We start from the raw sequence: 27,824 nt of genomic DNA on the forward strand, positions 1-27,824 counted from the left end.
TGTTTTGCAGCACTTTCAAAGCAATTTTAGTGCACTTCTGAAGCGCTGCCCATTCATTTCAGTGGGTAGGGGCGTTCTTGGAGAGCTTTTTAAGATGTTGCTTGCAGGACTTTTTCTAATGTCTGCAAGCACACCGCCCGAGTGTGAAAGCACTCATGCAAATTAATGGAAGGCAGTTTTCAAGAGCTATTTCTAGCGCTAAAACGCCTGAAAACTACCTCAGTGTGAAAGAGGTCTTAAATAAAAGCTGTCTGACAAAGTGAAGCACGCTAAAAGATCTCAAAAAGCAACACATCATGCCGTGATCTAAAGAAATTCAAGAACAGATAAGAAACAAAGTAATTGACATGTATCAGTCTGGAAATGGTTACAAAGCTAACAACGGTGAGAGCCATTATTCTCAAATGGAGAACCTTCCCAGGAGTAGCCGGCCTACGAAAATTACTCTAAGAGCACAACGATGACTCATCCAGGAGGTTATAAAAAAAACTAGAACATCATCTAAAGAATTGCAGGGCTCACTTGCCTCAGGTAACGTCAGTGTTTATGATTCAACAATAAGAAAGACTGGGCAAAAATGGCATCCATGGGAGAGTTCCAAGGTGAAAGACACTGCTGACCAAAAAGAACACAAATTTGCCAAAAAACATCTTGATTATCCACAAAACTTTTGAGCAAATATTCTGTGGACTGATGAGACAAAAGTTGAACTTTTTGGAAGGTGTGTGTCCTGTTACATCTGGCATAAAATTAACACAGCATATCATAAAAAAACAACATACCAACAACCAAACATGGTGGTGGTGTGATGGTCTGGGGCTGCTTTGCACCTTCAGGACCTGGACGACTTGCCATAACTGATGGAACCATAAATTCTACACTCTACCAGAAAATAGTGAAGGAGAATGTCTGGCCATCAGTTCGAGACCTCAAGCTCAAGCACACTTGGATTATACAGTGGGACAATGATCTGAAACACACCAGCAAGTCCCCGTCTGTGTGGCTCAAAAAAACTAAATCAAGGTTTAGGAGTGGCTTAGTCAAAGTTCGGACTTAAATCAGATTAAGATGCTGCGGCATGACCTTAAACAGGCTCTTCATTCTCAAAAAACTTCCAATGTGGCTGAATTACAACAATTCTGCAAATAAGAGTAGGCCAAAATTCCTCCACAGTGATGTGAAAGACTCATGGACAGTTATCGCAAATGCTTGATTGCAGTTGTTGCTGCCAAGGATGGCACAATCAGTTATTAGGTTTAGGGGGCAATTACTTTTTCACAGCACTGTATGTATTGGCCTGCTTTGCCATCATAATAACAGTTCAGTAAAATGAGGAAATTACAAGTTTACTTTAAAATGAACCAGTCAGGTTACTTTGTGGTGCCTTCATGTATGTCTGTTAAACTTCAACTAGTTTTGGTGACCCCACAGATCCCAAAATCCATACTATATACAGTGCCTCATCTTCTAGCTGACAATAGTGTCAAAATACAGGTACCTTGTTGTGTGTGGAGATATGTCAACTAATCCTTGACAAAGTCCCTTTATTCAGCAGTTGTCTGTGGTAGTCTCCATGGACAGTGAAGTTTCTATTTTGGGCTTGACTAGCAACGACCAGGGCTTAGTTATTAGTCAGCTGGAAGCCTAAGCTACAAGGTTTGAAAACTGTCTGATCACCTAACAGGTTAATTTCAACGTTTAATTTGTGAAAATACTGAGTCATCTACACATTAAAATGTTTTAAAGTATGCAGTACGACTGTGAAATTCCTTTAATTATCCTCCTTGTTACCAAGGAACTCATGTTTTAACCTCCATGCAAACTAGATTGACCTTTCCTACACCAAACAGTTTTAAGTTACCAGCAGCCTCCCTGCTGTCAGCTCATACAAATCCAAATGTTACCTGAAGCTTAACATACGTAGAAGATGAACTCTGTATCACCTCACCTGAGTGCATATCAACTAACCATACCACAGGTTTGTCCCCATCTTCATTGCCCGGAGCTGACCTCTCACTGGCTCTTGTCAATCCCAACTTCACCTTGTGGTAGCACTACCATCTTCTCAAACAGTAATTTAAAGTTTCTGGTCAAGAGTTCAACCCTGGAGCAAATAACGTATGGATTTTGTAACTTCTGTCTGCCAATCATACATTTGATCCCATAATCCATATATGGACTAGTGATTTCAGTGGAATATTTAAAAGATAAACACCAAGCAAATGGTCAAATAAGCCAATAAAATACACATATATATGACCTATATCCCTAATTAGCAGATTTACCCTCTCTATTTGTCCTGTTGACCAATGACAAACATCTTTAGTAATAAAACACGTATTACCTCAACCTGTCCGGCTATCCCCTACTCTTGCTACCTTCAGTAGATCCCTGAAAACTCATCTCTTCATGGAAGCCTATCACGTCTCCAACTAATCTTTTACCACTTCCATCAGCTCATTCCCCATAGTTACAACCTTTTGTACCACCTGCCCCAGCCTATTAGATTGTAAGCTCTTCTGAGCAGGGCCCTCTTAATCCTCTTGTATTTTATTGTATTATAACTGTATTGTCTCCCTTTTATAGTGTAAAGCGCTGTGTAAACTGTTGGCGCTATATAAATCCTGTATAGTAATAATAATAATAACCTATATAAAACAAAAATGAAATACATTGTAGCTTGACAGTCCTTATATGTGGTGGCTATATTAGTTTTCATTTTTTTTATACAAATAAAACAATCAAACATCACCTCCACTTTTGGCAAATTCTGGTAACGCCAGGCAATCTTCATACTGTCCCCTTCTGATCCAGGACCCTCAAGTTCAACTTTACGCTCTAGTTTAGGTACTTCATCTGTAAGAGGTGCAGGGAGGTCCTAGAAGAAATAAGCCATATTAATCCAAAATATAAACTAAAAATTAATTTAAAAAAATAGAATGAAAGCTTTTAGAAGAGATTATCCTAGTAATAAACTCGAGTGAAACCCATTTTAGAGAAGTACTGGGGGGGGCTGCCATTGCCCATTTCTCCATCTGAAAATGCAATCTGACCCCCTGGCATCAATACCTTCTTAGTCCAGGTTAGTGATTGAACCAAGAGACAGCCAAGTAACTATCCCAGAAGCAGAGGTCAACAATGGAAGCCCAAGTATTTCATAGTCACTTTAGACCTAGCCTGATAATAATTTTTAGAACCGAGCTAAAAACAGCTGTTTGCAACAGATATCCATTGGGAAGATGTAATGACTGGATAATCTCAAAGAACAAGAATCCAGGCACCAGAATGTTATACAAACTGTAGTTACATTGGTCCAGCTTGGACCAATGTAACTATGTATATGACATGCCCGGCCAATTCCCCTGGAAGCTGGAAATCACTTAAGTAGTGATGGCTATGATATTCTCTTGCTTCTGGGTCATGCTCTCCTGCATTGTGAACACAGGAGGTCAGCCAATCAGCACAGAAGCCATTCAGAGAATGCTTTGCATGCAAATCAATCTCTGATTGGACGAGGTGTAGACCTAGTCCTAGACCAATCAGAGAATGCATTGCATTCTTTCAGAAAATGGAAGGCATTCTGTGAATGGCGCCTGTACTGATCAACTGATCTCCTGTATACGCAAGGCATCAGGCACGGACCCAGAGTAAAGATCACTGGACTACATATTCCTAACAAGCAGTAATGAGCTTTCAAACAAGCAGTCACTGACTTATATACCCGTATTAAATGTGGAGCAATTCACCTCGGAATTCATAGCAGTAGCACTGAAGTCATTCAAAGCTTTCTCTCTGAAGCTCAGCTCCTCCTACTCCCACTACAAGAACTCTCCTTCTGGGTTAACATTAGAGTTTAGAAAGATGCTGTGTCACTGTTGGGAAATAGGGACAGGGTGAGCTGAGCAAATGAGAGAATCAACTTGATGGACTTCAGTGCTTTTTCTGTGGAGGATGAATTGCTCCACAGTGCCTGCAGCTATAGAAGTCAGTGGGAGCTTATTTTAAAGCTTATTTCCCGCTTGTTAGGAATATTAATGTGTCTATAGCCTTACCACAGTTAACAAAAAGAAACCAGGAAGCACCATTGAAGCCTCTAAAATTGAAGACACCTAAAGCATGCCACTGCAAAATAGCAGTGCAGAAGAACGACCTTGGGCTTTCAATGGCTACTGAGTAAACCTGCAGCAATGGATTAATAAGATATTGTTACTATTTGGCACTTGGCACCTGGCAATACCTAGTCTTAACTGTTATATTTGTTTTGGTGAGTTAGGGAAATAGCATAGGTGCTTTTAAGGTTTAAGACGTAAACATGTATCTTAAGTATCAATGGTATACCTTACATGCCCAATACAACCAAACACAGTGCCTGCCCTTGTAGGGGTAATTGCTGGGACATAGTTCTTAGTTTAACAGCCAAGGTCCAGGTATGCATACTACAGGAACACTGACAGCTGTTTGTGTAACAGCTGATACACCATTCTTTCATTAATACAATGTAACCCCGTGTTTACATTACAATAATCTTCTCATAAGGTGAGCTAAAGCAAATCTGTAAGTGGCATATTTGTATTTAGGGCCTATTCACACGGGTCTATTTTGCTGCAGTATGACTGTGTTCAAAATTTAAAAAAAATAATAATTTTTTGTCTCTGGGTAGAGTGGCATGGCACTGGATCTGAGGTTGCTTTGTTTACAGATGTAGTGGCAGATTGAAGGCCAGTCATAGGAAGTAAGCATAGTTACTAGACTGCTCCTTGGGTCACAGGTACCTAACAACCACTGGGGGACTGTGGCTAGCTATTTGAAGTTTAAGTAAAATCTGGGCACAACAGGAAAGCAATCAGTCAAATGATGAGATATGAAAAAAAAAATTCATACTAAAAAATGATAGCCAATGTGTTTTGGGAGTTACAGTGCCTTGAAAAGGTATTCATAACCCTTGAAATTTTCCACATTTTGTCGTGTTATAACCAAAAATTTAAATGTATTTTATTGGGATTTTATGTGATAGACCAACACAAAGTGGCACATAATTGTGAAGTGTTAGGAAAATGATTAATGGATTTCTCAATTTTTTACAAATAAATATCTGAAGTGTGGCGTGCATTTGTATTCGGCCCCGAGTCAATACTTTGTAGAACCACTTTTTGCTACAATTACAGCTGCAAGTCTTTTCGGGGATGTCTCTACCAGCTTTGCACATCTAGAGAGTGACATTTTTGCCCATTTTTCTTTGCAAAATAGTTCAAAATATCTGTCAGATTGGATGGAGAGCATCTGTGAACAGCAATTTTCAAGTCTTGCCACAGATTCTCAATTGGATTTAGGTCTGGACTTTGACTGGGCCATTCTAACACATGAATATGCTTTGATCTAAACCATTTCATTGTAGCTCTGGCTGTATGTTTAGGGTCATTGTCTTGCTGGAAGGTAAACCTCCGCCCCAGTCTCAAGTCTTTTGCAGACTTTAACAGGTTTTCCTCCAAGATTGTCCTGTATTTGGGGGCGTGGCCGGATGGTGGTCTGAAAAGACATACATGTGAAGAGCTCCTGCCATCCTGTTACCCATCCTTGGCTTTTCTGCACCAGCAAACCCACCTAGCATTTTCCACAGAATCCGGAGATCTCCTGCCTGTCAGTTCACCATCCAAGGCCAGTATTGCGGCGCTCAGTATCGTTGCAGCAGCCCGAGGGACGGTCCACAGCTCTGGTTCCTTCACGTGGAGCAGCGGCCATCTTGCTACACCCGGTTCCAGTGCCTGCACTGACACCTGGCCTTCCTGACTCCCCTGCACCTGTCTTAAAAAATGGCTTTTTTGTATATGGGGCATTCTGTATACTGCTACTATACAGTACTCCAAAAGAAATGCAATTTTCCATTGTTTCCTACTATTTTTCTCCTAATATAACACTATAAAAGTTCATGCGACCACAGCAGGAGAACACTCCCACTCAGAACTCAGGAAGTTTGCGGAGTTCAAAAAAAATGTTAGCAGATAGGGCTATGTAACGAAACTTTCTAAAATCCTTGCAATGTATGTAACTGGCAAAAGCAGGAATATTGTATCCTGAACCCAGCCTGACAGGAGGGTCAGGCTGGGTTCACATTTATGCAAATTGGATGCGTTTTTAAACCGCATCAAATTCATATGAATTTGTCAGAACACAATAGCTCAACGAGAAGATCTTTACTAACATAACATTAAAAAAGCTTAAAGTGTCTATCAGGTTTAAGATGAGGCTTCCTTGGCTGTAAGGGATAGGATTTGGTAGATCCGCTTTAATATCTAACAAAGTTTTGGGTGTGTCAGATGCACGCATCCCTCAATGTGCACTTGTCCTATACTGATATAAGGGGAACGGCCATCATGGTCACTAAGCCGAACTATTAAAACCTGGTATAAGCATTAACACGTTAATGTAACTTGTAATCTGTGACAAACACAAGAGCCTGTTGGACTTTATCTTATAGAATATAAAAGGAACCGTGGAATCACCTTTTTTTGGAGCAGAAATGAGACCTCAAGGTGTTAGGAACATAACTGGAAGGGATGGCAAGGAGGTCTTGATATCGAAGTTTCAACAAGATAGAAGGTATAATGGTCACAAGACTTCACTTAACTAAAATCTCAGGTTATGTTGGGCTGGACTTTTAAGCTGGTTCTAAAAGGTAAAAGTTTTTACCTTAATGCATTTCTGCATTAGGGTAAAAAAAACTTTTCAATAGCAGCTCCCCTGAACCCCCCCTCCCACTAAACACTTACATGAGTTCTGTATAAATCCAGCGCTGTGCCTGTCTGCTGCAGCTCTTCTCTCCTCTACCTGGTCTCAATAGAGGCTTTCACAATGGCTCCCGCTGCTGTCAGTGAAAACCAGTGGAGAGAGCGCGGGTGACGGGGCCGCTCTGCATTGTGTGTTTCACAAGGCTCACACAGCCTGGCTCGGAATCGAGCCCGCACGAGTGCCCCCATAGCAAGCAGTTTGCTATGTAAGCACTCGGAGAAGAAGAAAAGGCCCAGAGAGTGCTGACGGTAGATCCCAGAAGAGGAGGTTCTAAGCCACGCTGTGCAAAACCATTAGGCAGGTAAATATACTGCAATATCTTTTAATTAAAAAAAAAAAATACATTCACAAACTTGATTACATGCAGATATTTTTTTTTTTTGTTTTACAAAAGTTGTAGAAAAAAAAAAACTACTACTACTACTAAACCATTATATTGCGTTTAATAAAAATGTACCATGATCTATAGTTTAAGCACAAACATCAGTATTGCTACTCAAATAGAAAACCCCCTTTAATGAGCGCACGTGAATCACTGTGTGATTAGTTAACAACAGATGAAGTGTAATGATAAGGGTAAGCCCTTTGTATTTGTATTTTATAATTAAATGCTTGCATACTACTATGCAGTTATAAATGTCTTCCCTGAAAGCAAAACTATATTCAGACTCTCATCGTGATTAATATATAACCATTTTCATAAACGTAGAGTAGAAATTTATGGTATTTAAGCTTTCAAAAATTACCCAAGCAGTAACAATGATAAAAAGTGCCACCCATGCATTAGTAAATGCAGCAGAAGAATAGACTGTTAAAGTAATCTATTATTTTAAACAGCAAAACATGTTTTTTAATTATATCACAGTGTCAGACCATATGATGTTCTGCGCGTGGGGTTTATGTTCTTTCTATTTTTTCATCTTTAAATATCTTAAAAAGTAAAAACATGGTGGATGAAAGAAACTTTGCTTCATTTAGAGGTGTGTTTCTTGTTTTCTATTGTCTAAATATGGAGAAAAGTATCCAATGGATGTGGTACTTTTGTCAGACCCCTCCGGCTTCCCTAATACTCTACTAATGGGGTTTTGGAGTAAACAATGTAAATCAATTGGTTGGCACAGCAAGTTCCAGAAAGCATAACGTGAAAATGTGTATTATAGTGCAATAAACTCAGAATTTGGCCCTTTGAGTGCCCCTTTAAATGCCAGTAGGAGTTTAGGCCATACATGGGAAGGTGTGTTGTTAAGGACAAGCATTGATACATTTGCCCATCTCTTAAATTGTAAATACAAAGACATCACAGCCTCACAAGGAGTAGGTTGTTCAGAAACTACGCAGGGGTGGAGACAAGAATCTCCTAAGGAGGTCAACAAAAGCAGTTAGAAAGGGGTACCCAGATCTTTGGAAAATTCTGTCCGAGCAGTTTTAAGAGCAAAAGCTCAAGCATGACTAGATGGGTCCTTCAGTAAAAACATGAGCCACTGGGGACCTAGGCTATGTTCCCAAGTACTTATTATCAATCTTGTTATAATGATGTATCTTATGTGGAGTGGAAAAACATGTGGACTACCCACTCATACATATTTGGGAATAGCTTGGAGATTAGTTGATAGCCTAGTATTGAAATTTTTTATCACTATTATAAGACCTGGGTCTTTATTAAGAAACCTTAACTCTGTTCAGCAGTGCTCAAAAGATTACTGTCATTAGACTTTCCATATATGAGTGTTTCCATTCTAAATGTTTTTATTGGATAGGGTTGATGAATTCTGTAATTTTTAAAAAATATGTTAAAATATTATAAATAAAATATATGGAGTATACCACCTGTGCAGTAATTGGGATATTTGGATACTTTGTTTTTTGGCATCTATTACATAATACCCCAGCTAGCAAGCTATGGTGGTGCTACCCTAAGCAGTGCAAGTGAAAAATGAATGTAATAAAAATGATATCTGCCAAATGGGTCCGGTGTATTCACTTCAAATCAAGGTAAATGATATGGTGTGTGCAAGACAGTCTATCTATATAGTACAAGAAAATAGAATAGGTAACTTTTACCAACACTGCGTCAGCCAATTCATACATAAAAAATTATTATATAAAAGCATCATTTTAGCAATGAGGTAATGTATTTTTCTTTATTAAACTTCTTTATTTTTCCGCACCTCTTTAGTTAAAACAAAAATCTAATATGAACAAGCAAGTTTGGCAAATTAAAACGGATCTTTAAACACCTTATTAATGTAATTAAGTAGCGTTCATTTATTAGTGCTGTGAATAGGAAAGCATGAATACACGAATAGACATCTACTTTCTTAATTCTAACCTTGTCTTATAATTATTGTGCTTTCCTTCTAGCTCTTTGAGCAATGCAATTAGTCTGGAAGGGATGACAAAGAACGATAAAGTAAGTTATTCTGTAGCTTACCTTTACGCACACAAAGCAGCAAATTGTTTGAAAACCAAGAATTTTTATTTACTTTTATCATTTTGGGGGAAAATATGTGAAAATAAAAAACGGTTACGAAGTTTATTAATTTATCATCAGAATTGTCTGCTGTCTATACTCATAGTCCAGAATCTACTTGAATATGACAGAAACCCCAAAACACATTGCATTCTATTATGTAAAGCTGAACTTTAGCATAAAAAGCTTTGGGGTCCCAACTGACCTCGCTATCTGTACAAATAGCAAACACCCCAACCTATAACTAGCCTTTGCAGCAAGGAGCACATGGAAAGGAGATGCTTGCCAAAAAACAACAAACAAAATTTCCCAGCTTACTTATCAGCCAGTGTGCAGCAAATTAAACCCCCTGTTTTTAACGTGAACTGTTGGACGGGGTCAATTTAGTCTGTTATAGGCTGGTAAGTGAGCTGGAAGTTTTTTTTTGTTTTGTTTTTTTTTACATGCGTTGCCCTTCATGTGCTCCCTGCTGCAAATGCCAATTATGGGTTGCGGTGGTTGCCATTTGTTTGTACTGTTGGTGAATTGGTGAGGGGACGCACTGGATACCTTCGCTGCCATTGTGCTATTGCTGGGTATCTAGTGTGTCCCCATACCATTAAGGAGGGGTGGGCTACCTCTAGGCATACCTGTCCTTAATCTATCCATTATTATAGATGTGGTCCAACTCAGGAGACTCTCAAAATGATAGAGTTAGGATTGCAGTACACTGGGTTGCTGTGACGTGGCCTCTTCATCTTACGGATATATTTGCAAATGTGTGCAAACAAAACCACTTGTTTTTAACGTGAACTGTTATGCCCCGTACACACGGTCGGATTTTCCGACGGAAAATGTGTGATAGGACCTTGTTGTCAGAAATTCCGACTGTGTGTAGGCTCCATCACACATTTTCCATCGGATTTTCCGACACACAAAGTTTGAGAGCAGGCTATAAAATTTTACGACAACAAAATCCGTTGTCGGAAATTCCGATCGTGTGTACACAAATCCGACGCACAAAGTGCCACGCATGCTCAGAATAAATAAAGTGATGAAAGCTATTGGCTACTGCCCCGTTTATAGTCCCGACGTACGTGTTTTACGTCACCGCGTTCAGAATGATCGGATTTTCCGACAACTTTGTGTGACCGTGTGTATGCAAGACAAGTTTGAGCCAACATCGGTCAGAAAAAATACTAGGATTTTGTTGTCGGAATGTCTGATCAATGTCCGACCGTGTGTACGGGGCATTAGACGGGTCAATTCGGATTGTTGCAGGCTGGCTGGTAAGTGAGTTGGGAATTTTTGTTTGTTGTTTTTTAACCGCACTATTCACCTCGCTTACCCTAATTACCTACTCCAGGGGTGTCCAACCTTTTGAAAAGCGAGGACCACTTAAGCAACTTGGTAACCTGGGCCACAATGAATGGAGCGGGCGAACGACAGGTCCATGTCCATTCTGCATATGCAGAGCGGACAATGACACAGCCTGCTCTACTCTATGGGCCCTTCCAGATAGAAGGGGACAGATACCCCCTTATGTTTTTTTTTTTTTGTTAGCAGATTGGATTGGAGGTAGGTGGGTGTAAACGGCCACAAGTCTGTTTACATCTGCGGCTCCATAAAGGTAACTGGAGGGTCCAGTTGGGTCGGACTGATTGTGTCAAAGGGGCCTAAGGCTGCTTTCACACTGATGTGCTGTGGTTTAGCCACACCGAGGGTGCAGTGCAGCTGTGGCTTTCCTGCGGGTTAGCTGCACTTTGCCATAGACCTCTATTATTTCCTGCAGGTGTGGTGCACTTTTTAAAAGTGCACCACACCTGCAGGTAATAACAGAAGTCTATGGCTCAGTGCAGGTAATCCATAGGCGTTTTGCGCTGCATCTGTGGATCAGTTTGAAAGCAGCCCAGTAACCACTGCAGAACAGATATGCCCATATACTGTATACACTGATTTTAGTAATAAACTAACCTTTAATAACAGTCTTCTGTTCAGGTATCACTGGCAGTTGTTGTCCCAGGCAGAGCGCATTGTATCACAATCAGCAACCCACAATCTGGGCTTGCCCAGCTGCCATCCCAGTGCAGGAGGTCACGGGCCACATTAGAGGGCTCCCCGGGCCACTGGTTGGGTACCCCTGACCTACTCCCTCCCTTGTTCTCTCTCTCCCCTGTTCTTTTGCTACTATAATCTTAAAGGAGAAGCACAGTCAACGTTAGTTTGGCTGTAGTCCACCTGTGAAGCCCGCTGTTGGCTGACGTCACAGAGCTGGTTCTAGCTGGAGAAAGATCACGACCATTTGGTCGGGATCCACCCAGGAGCCTGGACCGGCACCTGCTTAGGCTCTTAACGAGCTGCTGAGGGTCTCAGCCAGCCACTCCAACCTCCTCCACAGTCCAGCACTCCAGTGGAGGCAGAGCAGACAGCCGGCAACTGACAGTCATGGCTCTCTACTGAAAGCGGCTGGGAGGATTGAGAAATTTGCCTTGTTTAATCGATCAGTTCTCACCCTTTGAAACGGCGGGGAACAGATGAAGCATCGCATTGGTGCTGCATTCACCTAGGTAAGTATGATTTAAAAAAATAACAAGCAAACCCATACTTCTCTTTTAATGTTTGACTCCAGTTTGTCTTTATGACATACTGCTGTCCAGATCACATCTTCCCCTAGGATTATTATAAAGGTTACTAATTCTCTAACTTATTGCTTATTGTCATTTATCTATGGAACTGGCTTTCTAAAGATATACGGCTCCTGATAAACCCATGGAAACATCTTAAGCTTTTAAAAAAGCTTGAAATTTTGCATTAGCCATGTCTGGATCAGGGTGGATAAAAATAAATTATTTTTTTCAAAAAAATCTAAAAAAAAAAAAATCGTTATTTTTTTAAAAGTTGAAATAGGATTTTTTAAAATTTAAATCAGATTTTTTTTTTTTTTTTTATCAAATTTATTTTAATAAGATGCTTTTGGAGTAAAAATGTATCTAAAGATTGTTTTCTATTTACGATACATTATTAATTTAGTATATTCAGCATGAAATGGAGCTTAGTTATGTAGCATGAGGCTGTATATTCTGCAATATTTACATTTTTGGTAAACTCATTCAATGAATCCAAGCTTTGCAAGCTGAGATAACATGCACTGCATTGATGCATTCACACAATTTCATAGTAACCATGAGATAAAACAAAGTTCAGGAATATCCCTTTATTCCATTGTTTTGCAAATCTATGTACACTACAAACTGTATGATTGAAGAGAAATGCATCTGTACCAGGCTAAGTGTGATGAGGAAGGGTAAGTAGTAAAAATAAAAGTAAAACCTTCTAAGCAGTTTATAAGCCTTGTGATCTTTCTGCACATAGCTTGAAGTGCTTTATTCATCCCTTGAGGAGCAAAATGACAGCAGGCCGTAAAAGAGACCCAGTTTGGGAATATTTATTAACCTGACAGCTTATTATTCTAAATAGGAAACCCTCATTTTGTTTGCAAATATTAAAGATTCTAACTACCAGCAAGAATAAGTCTTTTACATTTAAAGAGCACCTGTCATTTCAGATCCATTATGGCAGCAGCTGTTAGTGGGCATCCACTCACCTGCTGCCACCACATGCCTCACCTTGTTGTGTCACTGCCGCATCACCAGCTGTCCCATTTAAGTGAATGGGACTGTCGGTGAGTCATCAGCGGGTCAGAGGAGGAGCCGTTGCGGGACAGAGATGACAGTTGCTCTTTAAAAATTATGATTTAAATCGAGTTGATTTAAATCAAGCCTTTTTACAAGTGATTTAAATCATGATTTAAATTGTGATTTAAATCAAACCCACCCTGGTGTGGATACAATCTACCTTTATATCTCTCTACTGATGTCATCTTTTTTCATATGCACCATTGTCCCTCTCCCCTCCAAGCTCATCATTGGTTATGCAAAGTGAAGGGCAGCCTCATTTAGCATAGAGAGACGTACAAATGCTTTTGGCAGGTAAAATCACTCCCTTATATGTATTTATCTTAGCTGTTTGTCTGTAGTTAAACTTTAAGTTAAGCTGTGTATAATATATTAGATAGGGTTTTGGTATATGCAAGGCACTTGATCAGAAAACATTTTAATATGTGTAAGCACATGTCTTTCGTTTCTTTCATTTCCTGATAACTGAAGTGAATCCACAGGATTATTTTAAAGCACATCATTCTTTCCATCTCCCAAACTTCCCTATTGGTTATTTATTGAGATGGGCATCCGTACAGCTTTTTAGGTACCACATCAATAATTATAAAATAAAATGTGTAACTTATAATCTTTATATAATACAATCATACATTTCTCATAAAAACATATTTTGTTAATAATTCTATTCCTATTGATCAGTGATTTAAATTACTTTTCAATTATAATTTTAGTTTATTATACATAATGTTGTTTCAGATGTTTCCAAGACCCAAAGTCTTTTTCTCAATGTGTTTCATGAACAGTTTTCACTTCATAGGGGATGAATTAATTGGATCTGGAATTCAGCAAGTACAAAAACAATACTGTGTTATTGTATAGGCGCCTAACCAATCACAGAGGGTGAGGAGGCAATAGGAAGAAAGGTTGGAAAACCCACAGAGAACATCTCACAAAGGTGGGGAAATTGTCCTCACTTATACAATACTTATTTATCCTCCTGATGAGGCAGTACAGCCACAGAAGGATGTTATTATGGCCCTATCCTTGTCTCATAGAGGCATTCATAATGGCCAATGGGAAAGCTTGGAAGATAAGAGAGGAAGGGTGAAGATCTGTGTATAACTTTTTTCTGGTTTCTCTTAATAAAAGGTAATGGATTTCTGGTTCTATTTATAGAGATAAAGGAAGGCACATGTCTGTTCTTGGGTAACATTCTTTGAAACAGGCTAAGATAAGATAAGAGTCTACAAAACTGGTTGGAGGTCATTGTAGACGTCTTCAGGAACAAAACATGTAGGGGCAGAGCTTTGGCGCTGGCCCTCTTTGAAAAATGCTTGTTACCTGGCTGTGCTTGACTTTAATAGTTGAAATGGCAGATCAAAAACATGGTTGCTGTAAGCATTTAACAAAAAAAAAGAGTTAGAATTACTTACCACTATACATGTCCCCTGGCCAGATTCAGAGAGCATTGAAGCCAAGGCTAGCATGTCAACCAGGAATTTAACAGTCACTTTTGGAACACATTCCAGACAAAATTTGAAATTAGGGTCCTTTCACACGGCGATCTGCCTGACGGACTCCACCTTACTCAGCCGGGGATCGCTCCGTTCATCCCCGGTGAGCAGGCGGATGACAGGAGGTCCGTCTCTGCTTACTGTGCAGAAATGGACCTGTCAGAGTCCCGCTCTCCTCTATGGGGAGATCAAATAAAAACAGACCGCCTGTCCATTTTCAGCTGATCCCATCCGATCAGATAGACGGATGGAAAATAGGGTCACCATCTGTCTGGATTTCACGAACAGGATCGGATAGCAGCGGGTGTCGGCAGACATGTCAACCCTGACATCCGTTGACCCATAGGAGTGAATGGAGGCTCCAATCAGGTCCACCTGAAAAACTGACAGGCGGACCTGATTGTAAAGCCTGTGTGAAAGGGGCCTTAGAGACTGTACAGTGGTTTTGTACATACTGACTCTCTTTAGTGAGCTCTGAACTAAAAAAAAAAAAAGGTGTAATTTTTGGTTAGGTAGACATGTTACATATAAATATTATGTATTCTGATAACCTCATGGAAGGGGGTCAACTTATTTTCTACAATACCCCAAACCAACTGGGACCATTATTTGGTTTTAGAAATAGAAGCTGGGGGAAAATGGTAATTTCTAGTATTCAACCCCATTTCAAAAAAACTTGGGGCACTGTGTAAAATCTACAAAAAAACAGAAGGAAATCTCATAAACCTATAATTTTATTCACATTAGACATGCTAAATATATGAAATGTTTAAAGTGAGGAAATGTACAATTTTAACAAAAAAATAAGGTAATTTTTAAACTGATGGCAGCAACATGTCTCAAAAAAGTTGGCGCAGGGCAACAGAAAGCTGATACTAACAAGTAAGAGCTGGAAGAACATTTTGCAACTAATAAGGTTAAAGTGGAACTTCACTCTCTCAATCAACATTGACTATTAATCCTTATGCTGCTAGCATTAGTAAATGGATAAGAAAGTATAAAGCTTGACTTTAATAGTTGAAATGGCAGATCAAAAACATGGTTGGAGCCAATGGCTGCGCTGCTATCAATCTAGCCAATCAGGACATGAGACACTGGCTAGAGCTGGTGTGCTCGTCCCCGACGTGAGAAAAAGAGGGTTCAGGTAAGTAAAACAGGGGAACTGGGGGACTGCTGCACTGCAAGAGGTTTTTCACCTCAATGCATTGAATGCATTGAGGTGAAAAACCACAAAGGTTTACAACCCCTTTAATGTTATGCTGCACCCTCCTCCTTCTGACAGCAGGGGGAGAGCTAAAGCCAAGCAAGCCCATAGACTTGTATGCAGAGTGCTGAGAATGATATAATGCCTACACTATCATTGGTTACACTACAGTTCCCATAATGCACTGTGCAAAAGGAGGAGTGGAGAGAGGATTTTTATTAAATTCCTGGAAAAGTTTTTCCTGTTAGCCCTGAGGGAGTTGGGGGGACAGCACCTCTGTCTTAATATTTACCTGCCAGCCAGAGACCATACCGACAGAGATCCAAGCCTGAGACTGGGAGTGAGGACACCCGGGGGAAGTGGAGCACCGCCCACATCGTAGCACCTGCACCATTGCTGCAGGAAACTGAAGAATTCTGATGATCACTGGAGGCTTTCAGGGAAAGATCGAGGGGGGCCTCCCTCCTACAGCAAGAGTTCACCACAACATATGGGGGGTGGTGAAAGAGCTTTTTGCCCATTGCTGATACTGCTCGCAGAGACTGAGCCGCTGAGAGCAGGACACCAAGTGTACCCAATCCATACAGCACTTATTTTGAAACCAAAACTGCACCTATACCAACCCTTTACTGCAACTGAACCAGATCTACCTTGCACCTGTGGTGAGACCATAGCATACCTATACAGCGTGCAAGTTAACTGGGACTGTTGTTAACTGCAAATGTGCTCTTAATGGGCCCCACGATAGCCAGAAAGAGAACATCTCAAAGGACTCCCCCTCCCATAATAATTATTCTGCAAGCCCCCTTTGTTCCTCTGCTCCCTCTGTTACCATCCTCCTTTTCTTTAGGACAGTGCACACCCAGTTGGTCTAGGACTAGCATCGCTCTGACTGTAAAGTTCCAGCACTCAGTAGATTAACGTTTGCTACTGCTCACCGCTGCACTTCAGTTGACCTTGCTAGTGTTTATGCGGATCTGGATGTCAAATGTCATCTTATGCCTAGTCCTTACTGTTAATCACTTTGCATGCTAAATTGTGTTATTGACATTGTTAATTCATTTTATGCTTGTCAATTTACCAACCATATTGGGTGACATTATATTAAGTTTGCCTTTACTTCCTGGTTTGGTGCATTTGATTTAGCACTGCTATTGGGCACTATGTATCACTTTCAGTGATTTCCAGTAATGTTGTATGTTTGTACAGTTAACCTGGTGTGTCAGAGGGGCTGACGTTCTTGAGCATGTTAAGGCAAAGAACAGAAGACCCATCCTACCGTGCAGCTCCTGCGAGGGTAGCACTACAGATATATCCAGGTTCTAGAGCAACATATGCTCCCATCCAGACAATGTCTTTGTCAGGTAAGGCCTTGCATATTTCAACAGAAAAATGCTAAACCGCATACTGCATCTATGTCAACTACGTGACTTCTTAAAGTGATTGTAAACCCTCCTTCCTGACTTTTACTTATAGGTAAGCCTAGAAAAAGGCTTACCTATAGGTAGTTGAAAGATCTCCTAAAGGTGCGCCGTTTAGGAGATATTTCCCTTGTAGTGTGCTGATGATGCCATCGTTGCATGAGCTATGAAGAAACGGACCTCCGTGCTGTTTCTTCCCCAGCGTGTGCTGTGACTGATGGCTCCCGCGCACATGCATGGGAGTAACACGTCACACCGCTCTGGCCAGTCACATAGCTGGAGTCCGCGGCCCGGAAGGAAGAGGGGCAAAGATGGACGCGGCCTGCACAGGGGACAGCGCGGGATTAGTTTGCAGGGAAGTGTCACATAATGGGCTAGTATGCGATGCATACTAACCCATTATGCTTTTAATTTGCAGGCTTTGCAGGGAGCAAAAGAGGAAATAAAACCCAACAGGGTTTATTTCCTCTTTAATAGAAGAGTCCGGGTGCTTAACTGGTGCATCTTAAAACGAAAAATACAACAAAGAAGACCCAGGACCATTGAGCAGTTAGAATCCAATATCAGGCAAAAGTGGGACAACATTCTTCTCCCAAAACTCCAGCAATTGGTCTCGTCGGTTCCCAGACATTTACAGAGTGTTGTTAAAATTAAGAGGGGATGCTACACAGGTCATGGTCCTGTTCCAACTTTTTTGAGACATGTTGCTCCCATCAATTTCAAAATTAGCTTATTTTTTTTCTTAAAATTATACATTTTCCCAGTTAAAACAGTTGATCTGTTTTCTACTGTGAATAAAATATGGGTTTATGAGATTTCCAAATCTTTGAATTTTGTATTTATGTAGATTTTAGAGCGTCCCAACTTTTTTCGAATTGGGGTTGTAGAAAGATTTTCCTCTGGGGTCTCAGACAGATGAGATTCAATCCACTACCAAAAAAAAGAAGAAGAAGAAAAAAAAAAGGGATGAACAGGAAGTGACCTTTACATGTTTGAAAAGACAAAAAAAAATAGGCAGGCCATTTGCAACCATCAAATTTGACCTTTTTCCTCATTTACATTTGTTGCTTTATGTTGCTTGCTTTATGGCAAAAGTTGTGTACAATGAAATTTATATATATATAAAAAAAAAGAACACAGTGTGTTAAACATTAGAAGATAACAGAAATTATAAGACTGTGAGCAACCTTTGTGGTGGCACAATACTTACCTAGCCCAACATTTTCCAGCATGCATTACAGAATCCTGATCGACTATAAATGATATGCAGTGTCATGTAATAGCTATTGCCAAACTTTTTAATACAAAGCGCTGGGTTATAGTTTTATGCCTCAGATATACCTAGATTATGTGTGATTCAGAGGCTGCATGCTTTTGTTAGGGCCTGGGAGGGAAAGACAACCAAGTGGCCCTGGTAGTGACAGATTTCTTTGGGCTAACAAAAATGTACCACACAAAGTGTGCCAAGGTACTCCATTGATTAGTGAGTATCATGAAAGATAGGTGTTTCTAAAGGGACTTGATTTATTGTGAAAACATTTTCACATATTTCATTGCACTCTACATTCACCACTTTTGGCAAAAAGAGTCTTGGACAAAGGATGACGTTATCCTTATAAAACGCCCAATATGGTGGCATGCAGGAGAACACCAATGGCTCAGATAACGTGCATGCTGAAGTCATGTCCCCTACACATCAGGCTAGTGACTGGGTTGCCCACAGCCGCTAATGGGGGTTTTGGTCACCAGCAGGGGTCACCTCCTGGGCTGTCTTTTGCTTTGTAGTGCACCCGGTGTTTTCCTCTTGCAGGTGGTCGATATACCCTGTCCAAAATTATCTAAAGCAAAGCTGAGTACTGCAATGCTCAAAAGAGAAATTACTTTTAGGTATATATAACCACCAACAATTCATTTCTTTTATTTACCCCCTTTTGATCTGGAAAATCGACCACTGAAGGCGTTTTACTACATCTGTTCGATAAGTGTTTGATCCTGCCAGAACTCTTGTGAGCCGATAATTGCCTGTGCTCTCTGACTCTGCTACAAACATCTTAGTTACATTGTTTCTAGCCATTTATGAGGACTAGAAACTCCCCCCCTTATGTAATAGAGTAGAGAGGAAGGTGTCAGTGATGTAGTAGCATGTAAACCTATTGTACACTGGATTTCTTCTTGAAGTGCATTACCACAGAGTAAAACAAATATTTTTTTACTGCAGGAAAGCAGACAAGTGTGAACACGCACTTAAATCCCACATCTGAACCACAATAGGAGCTGTCACTACAGGACAAAAACTCCAGCATAATTACAAAATCAAGAGTGCACAAAACAAAACTGCACGTTATTTATTTTTTTATACTTAAGAAAACAGAGTTTTAAGAAAAAGAGTTTAAAAAGTTGGGAAAATAGCTTAAAATGTTACTAAAGTCAGATTTTTTTTTTAATTAAAATAACATGTTATACTTACCTTCTCTGTGCAGGGGTATTGCACAGAGTGGCCCTGATCCTCCTCTTCTGGTGTCCTCGGCAGCGATCTTGCCTCCTCTTCTTCTTTTTAAGACAACCATAGTCGGCTGCTTGCTATGGGGGGAAACGTAGTCTGCGCACTCCCGACCTGTGTGTCTATGGTGCCGCATTCCATAGACTTACACAGTGGGGCTTAGGCCCGCCCCACACTTTCTCTTCACTGCATTTGATTCTCCCCTCTCTTCACACAAGGAAGGGGGGGAACAGGGAAATTGAAAATGTTTTTCAGCTTAATCCAAACAATGCATTAAGATAAAAAAAGTTTTTCGGTTAAGCAACACTTTAAAGTGATTGTAAACGATCATCTTGTAAAACAACCCATTCAGTTTAAAATAAAAATGAAAGGCAAAACATTTGTGTATAGATATAAAAAAAATATATAAATACCGTTTATCCCTTTTTTTTTTTTTTTTTTTTTTTTTAAATTCTTTATTTGAAATAACATAAGATAAAAATAACAGTAGATATGCCATACAATAAATGTACTAGAACACAATAGAGCATAGGACACAAGGTTATAATAGTGTTGCATGAAAATCTCGAATTATCCATTATACCAATCAAACCATAGAAGAGATTCATTTTAGTAGACCTCTAACGTCTTTATTCGAGTAACCCATCTCTTGGTAAGGGAGGCACCCTGTGTCCCATGTATGATATAGATTCTTCTTATATATAGCCAATGTAGTGAAAAATGACACCCAGTGCTCATCAGGCTTGTTAAGAGGTCAGAAGAACCTGTTAGGCCTTTCGAGAATAAAAAGATTAAGGAGAGAAACGACAAAAAGAAAGAAAATACTAAGATAGTAAGAGGGGGAGAGACAGAAGGGAGAGAGATTTAAAAAAAAAAAAAAAAGGGGGGGGCCCACTCCAGAAAAAAGGGGAGGAAAACAAGTAAGACGCAGGAGAAGACCATATGGAGGGGGGAAAATAAGGAAAAGAGAAAGGGGGAAGATGCATTCCTTCCTCCATACCGCACAGAGACTTTACATTGTCCTTATCAAAATGTTATAACCCACGAAATTTATTGCATCAGCCTTGCATACTCCTCAGAGTAGAAAAATTCCAGCCAATAGTACCACTTCTTAAGAAATTGTTCTCTGGTACCCTTTTCTGTTGCTAAAAGGTCCTCCATTTTATGTATGTCAGCTACCTTCCGTAACCATAACGCCACACAAGGGGGCTCCGTTCTTTTCCAAAGTAAGGGTATACAACTTTTCGCTGCCGTGGTCAATAAGGGTAGGATTGACTTTCTGTAAGTTTTGCTTGGTATTTCATGATGGTGTATTAAATAGAACTCAGGACTCTTGGGCGGCTCCCGGTCCGTGAACTTTTGCGTTATGCGATGAACCTCGGACCAAAAGGGTGCCAGACGCCTACATGTCCAGAAGACGTGAAGAAGGGTACCCACCTCTTCCCCACACCTCCAACAGAGGTCCGAACTTTGAGGAAACATCCGGTGTAACCTCGCTGGAGTGTAATACCATTGTGATAGCACCTTGAACCCTGCCTCCTGCTGGTTAGCACAGATCGATGTTTTGTAAGTGAAGTGAATTATTCTCTCCACTTGTTTCTCAGAGAACTGAACTCCCAAATCCCTTTCCCACCTGGCAATGTATGGAGGTCTACACCCCTTGGGAGGTGTAAGTAAGATTTGGTATGTTATCGAGATGGTGTGACGCGCTGGTTCCTGCTCTAAACAGAGTTGCTCAAATGAAGTCAAGGGTCTTAGGTAGGGTGCTGGTGAGGACTGAGCTGTGATGAAGTGTGCTAATTGAAGCCTCTTCCAAAAGGAGAGACAGACCAAAGAGGGATCATCTATCACTGTTTGTCTGGACATCCAATGTCCATTCTGTATGAAATGGCGAAGTTGGTATTTGTCCTTTCCTTTCAATTCCTTAAACCTGGGGTCACTCATACCTGGACTAAAAGCCGGGTTTCCCATCACCGGAGTACGCGGTGAAGGGATATTTGCGATCGAGTGTTCTCTCGCGGTTTTCTGGGCTATTCGCCATGTCTCTCCTATCGTAGGGTGTTTTAAAATGTACTCTGGTAGATTCCTTAGACACCAAGGTAGTCCTTTCAAGTCCAGTCCAGCCATCAGCTGTTCTATTTGAATCCACTGTTTTAGTTTTTCGTGGCGACACCAATCGAGGATTCTTGTCAAATGACAAGCGGCGTGATACAGGCTTACATCTGGGAGAGCCATGCCTCCCGATGTTTTAGGTAGCCTTAAAATGGCCTGAGACAGGCGTGGAGGCTTCTGTGCCCAAATGAACCTGATCAAAGTGCGGTTCACTGCTCTGAGGAATGTATGTGGAACTTTGACAGGGCGGGTCTGAAGATGGTATAGTATACGTGGCATGATGTTCAATTTTATTATACTACACCTTCCAAACCAAGAAAACATGCCTGACTGCCATTTCAACAAGTCTTTTTTGATCTCTGTTAGGAGTGGGGGGAAATTAATAGAAAAGATATCTTCTACTCTACTTGATAGACGAATGAACAAAATATTTAATGCTAGCCCCCGCCCATTTGAAAGGGAAATCTGCTCTTGGAGGTTGTTCAAGGAGGCTGACATGGAAACATTTAAGGCTTCCGATTTCTGAAAATTAATTTTGAAGAAAGACAGTGTTCCATATGTTTGCAATTCCGCCATAAGATTAGGTATGGAAACCAGGGGGTTAGTTATGAAAAAGAGTAAGTCGTCTGCAAAAGCAGCTATTTTTGTAGATAAGGATTCACCTATATGTAAGCCTGTTATGTTAGGGTTATCTCTCACTTTGTGTAGGAAGGGTTCCAATGAAAGGATGAAGATCAATGGGGATAGTGGACACCCTTGCCTCGTCCCATTGGTAATACCAAATGAAGCGGAGAGCTGGCGATTAACTTTCACTCGTGCTGTGGGCCTAGAATAGATGGCTTGTATCCAGCCCATCATCCTTTCCCCCAAGCCTATGTGTTGTAGGGTCTCCACTAAGAAAGGCCAGTTCACTCTATCGAACACCTTTTCGGCGTCAGTAGAGAGAAGTAGCATTGGAGTTCTACGGGTTTTAGCAACATGAATAAGATTTATTGCCTTTGTGGTGTTGTCCCTCGCCTCCCGTGAGGGCACAAATCCTACCTGGTCTAAGTGTACTATCGAAGGAATCCACTTCGATAACCTCATGGAGAGAATCTTAGTGAAGATCTTTAGATCAATGTTAAGGAGTGAAATTGGCCTATAGTTTTGGCAAAGTAGAGAGTCCTTGCCCTCCTTGGGAATCACTGAAATGAAGGCTCGCAGTGAGTCTTCTGGTGGAACCGCCCCCTCTCCAGCGTCATTATATGCAGCTAAGAAGTGTGGTATTAATAGGTCACTAAAAGTTTTGCAATACACCAACGAGTACCCATCGGGGCCCGGTGCCTTACCATTTTGCATACGTACCATGGCTAACGCCACCTCCTCTCCTGACAGTGGCTCTTCCAATTCTTTCAACGCCTCCTCAGGCAATCGCGGAAGGCCAGAATTTTGAATATAATCCCGAATTGCCTCCTGTTCGCGGGTTTTTTCACTCCCCGAAGGTGGATTCTTAAGATTATATAATAAGGTGTAGTATTTGCGGAACTGTTCTGCGATTTCCTCCGTGGTGTGCACCCTAGAGCCATCTTCTCTCATGAGTTCTGGGATAAAAGTTTGCGCCCGCTGTGCTCTCAAGGCCCTTGCCAATAATTTACCACACTTGTTACTATGTTCATAAAAAGTGCGTTTGCACTTTGCAATGACTGCTTTTGCTTTTTCCAGTGCCAGGGATTTCAGTTGCCCTCTTAGAGAGGTAAGTTCTAGTAGTGTCTGGTTGGCTAGGGATTGTTTATGAGTAGATTCCAAGGCCCTAATTTTATCCAAGAGGTCAAGTATTTGCTGAGCTCTTGCCTTCTTACGTCGTGTGCCTATTTTTATTAAAATACCTCTAATAGAACACTTGTGGGCTTCCCATACCATCAATGGGGCGCACCCCTCCTCTACATTGTTGGAGAAGAAGTTCCTCAACTCCCTAGCTACTTCCTCAACTACTTCCGGGTCTTAGATCAATGTATTATTGAGCTTCCACTGCCATTGTTTAGACCTAGGGGGCAAAATATCTATATCGACGAAAACCGATGCATGGTCTGAAAAGGTGATGGATCCTATTGATGCAGCCTTCACCTTAGAAAGTAAAGACTTGTGCAACAGAAAGAGGTCGATTTTTTAATACGAATCGTGTGGATGTGAATAAAAGGTATAATCTCTCTGGGTCGGGTGTAGAATCCTCCAGACATCTACCAAGTGGAAAGCATAAAAGTTCTTTTTTAGGCGTTTAAGTGCGGCATAGGATACCTGTGAAGTTTGTCTCGATGTGTCTAAGGCGGGGTCCATGGTAAAATTAAGGTCCCCCCCCCAAAATCACCTCCCCCTCGGCAAAATCCACTAATTCTGTCAAAATAGACTCCAGAAAACCAATCTGGCCCGTGTTGGGAAGATACAAATTTACCAGGGTTACCAAAGAGCCGCCCAGCATCCCTTTCACAAACAAGGCCCGTCCCTTACTATCACTCCACTTGTCGCAAAGTGTCCATGGTGTCGTGGATCGTATAAGTATACTGACCCCCTTAGATTTAGATTCGGATGAGCACCCATGATAGGCAGTCGGGAAGGTACGATTATGGAGTTTTGGGATGCAATTGGCTCGGATGTGGGTCTCTTGGAGGAAGCAAATGTGAGCTTTTGCAAGTCTCAGATTGGATAATACCATGGACCTTTTCTCCGGGGTATTTAGTCCCTTCGTATTAATGGACATCAGTCTAAGAGTCTCTGTTGGGTTCATGGTTCCAGCCGGGCCGGAGGAAGGAGGCAGGGGAATGAAAGAGAGTGAGAAGAAGAGAAAGAAAAAAAAAACACAAGAGAAAACCCCCAAAGGGGTGGGGAGGGAGGGGGAGGCTAGAAAAAGGAGAAGCGAGAAATTCAAGAGAATAGGTTGGAAACGGAAAAAAAAAAAAAAAGAGTCACGTAGGCAACCGTAAACTCAAATAACTACAGCGCCTTAGTCGCTGAGAGACTTGGTCTCAATACACCCGTGGAACCTCAAATCTGAGCACCAGAGGGGTGTAGTCCTATGTGGGTTAGTAGCTACACACGACGGGATCAGGAGCTCCCTGTCCCGACCCCCTTTTTTAATTAGTATAAAACGTAGGCAAAAACATAGGCAATAAAACCGTAACATAAACCTTTTTATAAGACAGAACGAAACACACATTGCATGAGCAGAATGGGAATCTTCATAGGGTCAGCCTTCCCCACCATACCGCCCTCCTTCTGCAAAGGCGGACCCAACACAGAGTATCTCCGTGGGAGTCCCCAGCATCAATCAAATGAACGATTGTGCAGCGGGAGAAGCATAGCCCCCCCCCCACACACCCCCCTTCAAAATTTCCTAGAAAAATATTGACCTTCAACACATTTGTAGAAAAACATTGTCCTGAATCACATTTGTAATATAACATATGCAACCTCAAACCGAACAGGTTATACAGGACCTTCTAAAAAAAATCAGAAGGGGAAAAAAAAGAGGGGGGGGGGGGACAGTCGCTTAGTGGTGGATCTTGTATATAGCTCCTGAGGTGTGTAATATGGGTTGCAGGGCTCAAATGTAGCAGCATTTCCTGGAGGCAGGAAAACCCCCAGGCTGACAGCCCCCTAGGCTCTCATGTTATCACTGCTCCCGCATGGTAAATAATCGTCTGATCCCCCTCCAGTTGTAATGCAGACACTGAAAAAACAAAAAAAAATAGCTGCAGCACTGTGTTCACTGGCTGGGGGAGATCTCCGTGCTTGTAGCTTTTGTAATGCAGACCGCGAGGTTGTGGGCCATGTTGGGAGCTCCATCAGGGCAGAGGTAGGGCTCGGCGGACATCGCAACACAAGTGGGAGGAAGAGACAATGAGTCTAACTGTTCCGGGGATCATAAAAAATTCAGTTTCGTAACAATAACAGCAGCAGCCTGTCACTTACTTTTGTGCGTCCTTAGGAGCTACGGCTCCGGGTCTCCCCTTCCCAGTGGGGTGGGTTCCCTCTGTCTGCGCCTGGATGAGCGGCGGGGAAGACCTAACGGAGCGTTCTGGGCAGAAGGACGAGGCTCTCTACTCGGAAAGGGACCCAACCAATTCCGTAGCAAAAAGGGCTCCATGTCTAGGAACGCAAAGAGGTCAGGAAGTTCCGCATGACGCCGTAGAGTGAAGGAGGCATTACCCTTCCGAATGGTTAACTGCACTGGGAAGCCCCAGCGGTATGTTAAATCAGCGCGGCTTAGCCTCTCCAGCAGGGGTTTTAGCATCGCTCTTCTCGCCAGTGTCGCTCGGGATATATCCGGGTAAACTGAAATTTGTGCACCATCAAAGTCTACTGTACCTTTGAGCCGTGCTGCACTCATGATCTGCTCCTTGTGACTGTAGCGGTGCAGACGACAGAGAACATCCCGAGGCCTATCTGCATCAGCCAGTCTAGGGCCCAGCGCCCTGTGCACCCTATCAAACTCCAAGGAGGCCGGTAAGTCTCCGTCCAGCAGTGTGTGTATGATGGCTCGAACTGTCTCTGCAAGGTTTTCCTGACCTGTTGCCTCTGGAATGCCGCGAAACCTTAAATTTTGTATGCGGCTCCGGTTCTCCAAATCCTCGGCATGCAGCTGAACCTCCGCAAGCTGTTCCTGCTGTTTCTGCTGGGCTCTCTCTAGCTGTGTCATTCGGCTTTCCAACGAACTGACCGAAGCCTCTTCTCTAGTTAAGCGCTCGTCAATCTCCTGCACTTCTGTGCGGATCTCCTGAAGATCGCGGCGGTGCTGCTCCTCCATTCTTAGAACTAGCGCCTCCATGTCAGCTTTGGTAGGGAGAGCTTCTAAATCCGCCTTAGTTAGGAGCGCTTTTAACAGTGTCCGTATATCCGAGCCATCTCCGGTAAGCTGCGGAGAACAACCGGTGACCGACTGGCTGCCCATAGAGGGATTCAATAGAGCTGGGATCCCCGTCAAGGGTTGAGAGTTCAACTGTTGAGAGGACGCCATACTTCCCGCTGACGAAGAAGATGGCCGGGTCTCTCCACGTGCTGTCTCAGTGCGGGCCTCCGGGCTAGCTTTGATCCTTTCCCTGAGGTACCTGTCTATCTGGGCGGCCGGGTTAGTCTTAGAGGATCCCCTGTATTTGCCTTTCCTTTGATAGCTCATTGCCAGGTAGCCCACGGTTGAATAAATGGCATTACAGCCTCAATAAGTGGGTCAAGAGTCGGGAGCTCGAGCTCTAGGCGACTTTACTCCGCCATGTCCAGGCCACGCCCCGTTTATCCCTTTTTTAAAGGGGTGATCATATTCCCTCTGTTCTCAGCTGCATAAGAGCCGGGGGAAGGAGAAGCAGAAGCACACTGAGCTTCCCAGTATATCGCTGTGCAGCAGGGCCATGTCAGGACAAGTCTAACCATTGGAGGAGAGCTTACTGGGTTCCCAGCACAGCTAGAGAACCAACCACGGTGTGCTCTCCTGCTTAGTGTGGTCAGTTTTTAATAGGAAAGCAAAGTGACTGGCAGGAACAGCAGGGATTTCACATAATGGAAGCAATACAAAGAGAACAGTATACTTTCTCATAAAGGTACATGGTACAGCAAGGAACATATCAATAATTTGAAGTGTAGTGGGGAAACAAAAGCTTTGAGTCACTGTTCACACTTGTGTGATTTGTCGCACTTTGGCCATCACGCTACAATGCACAATAAGGGATCACATTATTGTCTATGAGGGCCTGTTCACATCCACGCAACTTGGAAAAAGATGCAGGCACTTCTTATGGTGTGAGAATTTAGGTAACGTGGAAAAACTATAGATAGCTAAGGCTAAAGAGGTTCAGTGAGGTAGGAGTGTAGTTAAACCAGGGTTCCCAGATTTTGAATTATGTGGGTTGCAAATCTTTAGGTGTGCTGGACAGGTTCTCATTAATGTGAAGCATGTTTTCTTAAGCTGATAGGGTTGCTTTAGAAAACCCATACAGCTCTGAAAGAACAGTGTTTATTAAATGTTTACCCAGATTAATAACAATTTTATATAAATCATAAAATGCACAAAATATCTGTTTAGAAGCTTGTGAACTTAATGATATTAAAAGAATGAGTGTCCATCAGGGGCCAGCTCATACAGGTCAGAATTTTACATTGTGCCTATTATATGGCTCATAGGCTTAATCTGACCA

General features: G+C 41.8%; 1 protein-coding gene across 2 annotated transcripts in view; it reads right to left on the reverse strand.

Moving 5' to 3' along the window:
- The window catches only part of ELP4 (elongator acetyltransferase complex subunit 4), a 480,195-nt gene that overhangs the window by 349,308 nt on the left and 103,063 nt on the right, over positions 1-27,824 (reverse strand). For both annotated transcript variants that reach the window (XM_073604507.1, XM_073604508.1), the window contains exon 4: positions 2,753-2,878. In XM_073604507.1, the coding sequence (XP_073460608.1) occupies positions 2,753-2,878 (126 nt within the window). The remainder of the gene's footprint in view (positions 1-2,752; positions 2,879-27,824) is intronic.

This window comes from Aquarana catesbeiana, linkage group LG11 (assembly GCF_042186555.1).
Source record: "Aquarana catesbeiana isolate 2022-GZ linkage group LG11, ASM4218655v1, whole genome shotgun sequence".
Classification (NCBI taxonomy): Eukaryota; Metazoa; Chordata; class Amphibia; order Anura; family Ranidae; genus Aquarana; species Aquarana catesbeiana.